This window comes from Schistocerca piceifrons, chromosome 3, assembly GCF_021461385.2.
Source record: "Schistocerca piceifrons isolate TAMUIC-IGC-003096 chromosome 3, iqSchPice1.1, whole genome shotgun sequence".
NCBI lineage: Eukaryota > Metazoa > Arthropoda > Insecta > Orthoptera > Acrididae > Schistocerca > Schistocerca piceifrons.
The window spans coordinates 916,087,568-916,093,313 of NC_060140.1; the positions used below are offsets into that span (position 1 = coordinate 916,087,568).

At 45.4% G+C, this 5,746-nt stretch overlaps 1 protein-coding gene across 1 annotated transcript; it reads right to left on the minus strand.

The window, feature by feature from the left end:
- Nucleotides 1-842: 842 nt before the first annotated feature.
- On the minus strand, nt 843-3,044 carry LOC124789708 (cuticle protein 38-like). Its single transcript, XM_047257160.1, has 2 exons — nt 2,988-3,044; nt 843-1,464 (listed from the first exon to the last, which is right to left on the minus strand). Exons 1-2 carry the CDS (start codon nt 2,997-2,999, stop codon nt 994-996), a joined length of 483 nt encoding a protein of 160 aa, XP_047113116.1. The 5' UTR covers nt 3,000-3,044; the 3' UTR covers nt 843-993.
- Nucleotides 3,045-5,746: the final 2,702 nt, after the last annotated feature.

Genomic DNA, 5,746 nt, shown 5'->3' on the forward strand with positions numbered 1-5,746 from the left:
AGCAAGTTCAAAAATGTTTAAACGTGTGGGAATCTTATGGGACTTAACTGTTAAGGTCATCAGTCCTTAAGCTTACACACTACGTAACCTAAATTACCCTAAGGACAAACACACACACCCATGCCAGAGGGAGGACTCGAACCTTCGCCGGGACCAGCCGCACAGTCCACGACTGCAGCGCCTTAGACCGGTCGGATAATCCCGCGCGGCGATTAGAAAGTAACTTTGCAAATAGAGACTGAAGTTTTTCCTTAAATTCTGGAGGGAAACCTGCTCCCTCCATTGTCTAAGAGCAGAGAGACTGAATTAATGCTATCTTACCTGTTCTTTAGTAATGTTGACTATCAATAACTTCTGGTGTTGATCGCACTTAGGATGTAGTGGCACTAGCGTTGACAGTGTGTGTGTGTGTGTGTGTGTGTGTGTGTGTGTGTGTGTATGTGTTTTATCATTCTGGAATTGCTCTGCAAACTGAGGTTTTAAGTTCAGTAGCATAGGGCCTACATGCTGCAAATTTTTCTTGAAAATGACAGGTTGCTGACCTGTCCAAATATCGGCAGTTGTTGATGACGTTATCCAGCTGCATTCCCATAAGCTATTTGACCAGAGAGTCTTCCAATAAACGATGGCGTCGCAAGAGCTCAACAGCTGGAAATGTATCATTCACCCACTTAAATTATTGCTGCAAACAAACGTTTTTCAGTATTGACATCTAGTAAAAGGATATGGGACTCTTTTTGCACAGATTAACAGTGGTTGAATGGATAGTGCATTCCGTTTATCCAATATCGTTTAGATAATTGAAGGTTTTGCACTGTACTACTATTGATTAAATAAGTAGGTTCCAGAGAGGAGAACACACAAATAAATTTGTACATTTAATTATAAATATCTATGTACATGAATCTCTGTAGCCTCTGTGTGGTGCTCTAATATAAAGCTCTAAGACATATTCATTTGTGCCCAGTCGACATAGAAGTTGTAGAGTGCAGTTCAGCCCAGCAGGGCAGCCTTGGCCTGCAAGTGGGCGGCAGCAGCCAGGGCTCCAGGGGCGCCAGCCACCGCTGGGCCCAGGGCGGCGATCGAGGGGGCGAGGCCGCCGATCAGCGCGGGGGGACCGACCGCGTAGGCGGGGGCGGCGGCAATGGCGGCGGGGGCGGCGATGGCCGCAGGGGCGGCGATGGCGGCGGGGGCGGCGAGGATGGCGGCCGAGTTGATGATGGCGTCGCGGGCCCGCGTCTGAGCTACGGTGGCCAGGTGGGCGCCGCGGGCTGCCGCCACCTCAGGGGTGTCCAGGGGCACTCCGCCAGGTCCGATGATGATGTTGGCGGGGGGCTGCGGGATCGCCGGCACGGCGATGGGGGCGGCTGCGATGGCCGGGGCTGCCAGACCAGCACCCAGCAGTCCAGCGCCCAAGTAGCCGGGCTTCGCCACTGCCGCGGCCAGCACCACGCTCAGGACGATCTATGGGACAGAAAAATCATACTCAATATTGTGTTTTAACCTTCTGATTTTCAGATCAGTTCAAAATAGAAGCATATGAATTCATAACTATCTAAGACAGAAAGCAATTTGATCTAAAACCGTGTGTTCATACTGTTGCAATAGTCCTCCGTCCTACTCTCTACAACGTAACTCACTTGATCTCTGCATAAGTACTACTACTTACACTCATCTGAACCTGCTTGCTGTAGACGACTCTTGGCATCCCCCTAAACGTTTTTGCCCCATACTCTCCTCTGTAGTCAAGAGCTCGTTGTCTAGTGGCAGTCGTAGCTGCCTCTGGATTATGGGGACCCGGGTTCGATTCCCGGGCGGATTTTCCCCGCCTAGGGACTGGGCGTTTGTGTTGTCCTCATCATTTCAACATCATCATCATCCTTATTCATGACAGTGACTATATTGGACTATGACAAAAATTGGACTGTGTAAGCATCGGGACTTTGTAATGGCACTGATGACCACGCACTTGAGCTGCCCACAAACCATGCATCATTATCATCATCTCCTCTGTAATCAAGCTTGAAGCTTCTGTTGTCTTCTTGTATGGATTTGTTTTACACGTTTTACGTGTGTAAAAGATTACAGTCCTCACAAATGCCTTCAGAAAAGATATGCTTGATCGTAAATTTTAATTTCATGTTAACAAAGATATATTTTTCCATAACCCGTTTTTTACTAGTGCCAGTCTGCGTTATATACCCCTTCCACCTTTGATTTGTCAGCTACCTTTCTGTCCAAATAGCAAAATGTCATATACTACCTTCAATGTCTCACTTCCTAACCTAACCACCCCAGTACTGCCTAAATAAGCCACATTATGAAATTTATATCCTGATAGTACAGCAGAATTTGTTATATCTGAATTTGTGGATGACGATTTCATGCTAGATTACGTTGCATTTCTGTTGCACGTTGATCGTTTCTGAAAGTAACCCACTGCTAAACTTGCTGAAAGTACGGTAGAGCGATGTCAGAAATGATCATTCCATGGTGCTGCTATTTTATGCTTATCTGTGCTATAAATTAGTCGATAGTGATAGCACCTTTAGGGATAGCTTAATTGCATTTCCTGTTTTTGTGTGTTAGGCCATTATGGGCAAAGCCCACAACTGCATGACATGCACTGAACGTGTATCATTTTATTCTAAATAGTCCTAGTAGACTGACCCATGACCATCTTGTCGAAGGGATAATGCTCCAAATTACTAGTGATTTCATGTTCTTAGAACCAGTAGAATAGTTCTTTGTGTGGTTTAGGTAGTCCAGAGATAATGCAAATCATGGTGAGAACAAATCTGGTTAGAATGCACTAGAGCTATAATGTACCACCTCAGTCAGCTTTTAGCTGAGAAATGGAACAAAATGGAAACCACAAATACAAATTGTGGGTTCGATACTACATAAGTATGTGTGGCAAGCCACATCATAGTGATCCGACGTTTCCGAGACCAGCTGCGAACACTAGATGACGCTATTGCACTCACCAGAGTCTTCATTGTTGACTCTTGGGGTTGTTGGCTGTTGCAGCTGCTGAACTGTGACTGGGCTCCAGCTACCACGCTATTTATATCATTGTCCGGCGGCGCCTTGACGTGAAAGTACTGGCCGCTGACCTTCCCTCCATGTACTCCTTGGACGAGAACGGTGCGTCGAGGCTGATGCAACACTTAGTGCGTACAACACTCGTAAGGCAGCGATATTGCCTATATTGTACTGAGGTGAATCGACTAATTCGTTGTCGAGTGATTGGGATGACAAATTCTACGAATATATTTCGCTACAATGCCAAGTATTCACATAACAATGATTCCAACCCAAACAGTTTGATAGTACAGTTGGCAATCTTAGCTCTTTGTGGAGGTTTCCACCAATCGTAAATGCATATATGATCGTATGGCATTTATTGGCCGGGATGTCCCCTTCGGCGTTCGGCCGCCGTACTACAAGTGTTTTTAGTTGACGCCACTTTGGCGACTTGCATTTCAATAATGGTGAAACACCCATTCCTCTGCCGGGAATCGAACCCGGGCCCCCTTGCATTATAGGCGGTAACGCTACAGCTGCGCTACGGAGGCGGACATTGTAAAGGTAACTACTGCTTTTATGAATTTAAGAAACATCTTCAAGGTGCACGTGTTATGTTTCAGGAGGATGTAAATCTTCTCGATAAAAATTCAAGCAGAGATCTTCCGAAAATCAGCTCGCTCTATTAGTCTGTGAGAGCCACGGCTGTATAAATGCCGGCACCTAGATGGATCCGGAGACTTCTTAATTTTTGGAAGGCACTGGAACTCCGTAACACCGTTTAATGAGCGAAAGGTCAGCTTACCGAGTATCGGACCAGAAATTTGGTAGACCAAGGGTTCCTTGCGGACAGAACTCAACATTCCTCTTTTAACGGAATAAAATCGAAAAATGTAGGGAAAACTCCAGGAATGCCAGAGACGTCCGCTAATCCCGCTGGGAAGAACATGGGATTAGGATTGTGGAAAGGGCCAATTAAGGTTGGAGTCAGTTTCACCTTAAAATTGTAATTTATTTTAATTTAATAACACAATTACAACCAAAGCGGCACATAGCCGAACTTTTACAACAACGAGTTTCAGACTCCAAATCTTTCACGGCTGAAGGCCTGCAAACAAGAAATCTTAAAAATCAACAAGCTAAAAATACAGTTAAAATAGCAAATAAAATAATATATATATATATATATATATATATATATATATATATATATATGTGTGTGTGTGTGTGTGTGTGTGTGTGTGTGTGTGTGTGTGTGTATGTATGTATGTATGTATGTATGTATATATATATAACACAGCTATGTTGAAAGCCTCAAGGCAGGGGTGGATAGGCAAACATAATGAAGATGCAATACAAACGGCTGAAGGGAGACAGTAAAACTTTCAAGATTTTAAAATAAATTACCATAACCTCTCCAAGGCAGAAGGCTGCAACGTTTAAGCTTGAAAGGTAATTTTAAGAATAAGGATCCTAGGCTGAAGGCCAACAACTAATTTTCTAAAATTAAAAAAAAAATATAACCATAAGCCTTAAGTTACAAGTAGCTGAAACGGGACTGAAGAAAAGACAATACAACGGCAATAAGCTTGCAGCAAATATCTACTTGCCGGAATTCAGACTTACTTACATAAAACACAGTAAAACCAAGAATTTTTTAAATCATTGGCTATGATCGATTATAAACAGACAATTAAATACTGGTGAGAAGGACAGTAAACAGCGCTCAGAACCTCCAGGGGGTCGGTCCGCCATCGTTTAAGTGACACAGGTGGTGAGCCCAATTACACTTGATCCGCCGAATCCCATCCAAGGGACAGCCACGGACCGACCAACAAAGGACATGCTTGCCACCAGTCGGTACATGAGAAATCAAACACAAAATGTTACGGACGTGATTATCCACAATGAAATATGTTTATATGTTAAACTACACACCGTGTTGGACAGCGACAACAGGTGAGGAAAGAACACTGGCCCAAATTAGGTTAGTGGCCAGGGCAGGTAACCGAAACACTAACGGCCACAAGACAGAAAATTCCGCTGGTGCACTTCAATTGCAATCAAACAATATAGTTAATTCCGTCGCATGGCGGCTAAATTTGATCAATAGCAACACTCGGTGTTGCCCACAGGAAAACCTCCCCAACAGCGAACCACCGAAACAAACCACACAACATGAATGGACGTGGCTTGGTTACTTGAAACCACTACTCAACTTTGACGTCCTGGGTAGGTGAACCACGAAGCTCGTAGCGACTGGACAGCTCCTCACAACCTCCGTCACTGCGCAGGGACCGCCAGTGGACCCAGCCATCTGCACCGCGTGGAGATAACTTCCCTGGTCCGCAGCAACCGACCGACTCCCTCAGAATTCCGACATCATCTAGAATAGTCCTCAGTGCAAATAACGCTAACTACACACACAACCTGACAAACACTTGCACGAAGACCAGAACGATACCCATCAGTAACTAAGCACGCACTAAGACAAATCAGCAATGGATGCACAAACACAGCCGACTCATGAACGATCGGCGAGCCAAAACGTGTCGTCCGGTAGGATGACCGACCGACGATCCACCAAGACTGTAGCCCAGCTCAAGTGATGCGTGGCGGCAATGGTCGGGCGAGCCATGTCGACGCAGACCTCACTGCTGCTCCAATCCGACTGCACCAGTGCCGTATTACAACTCCCCGACAGGCAGGTCCGAACTGC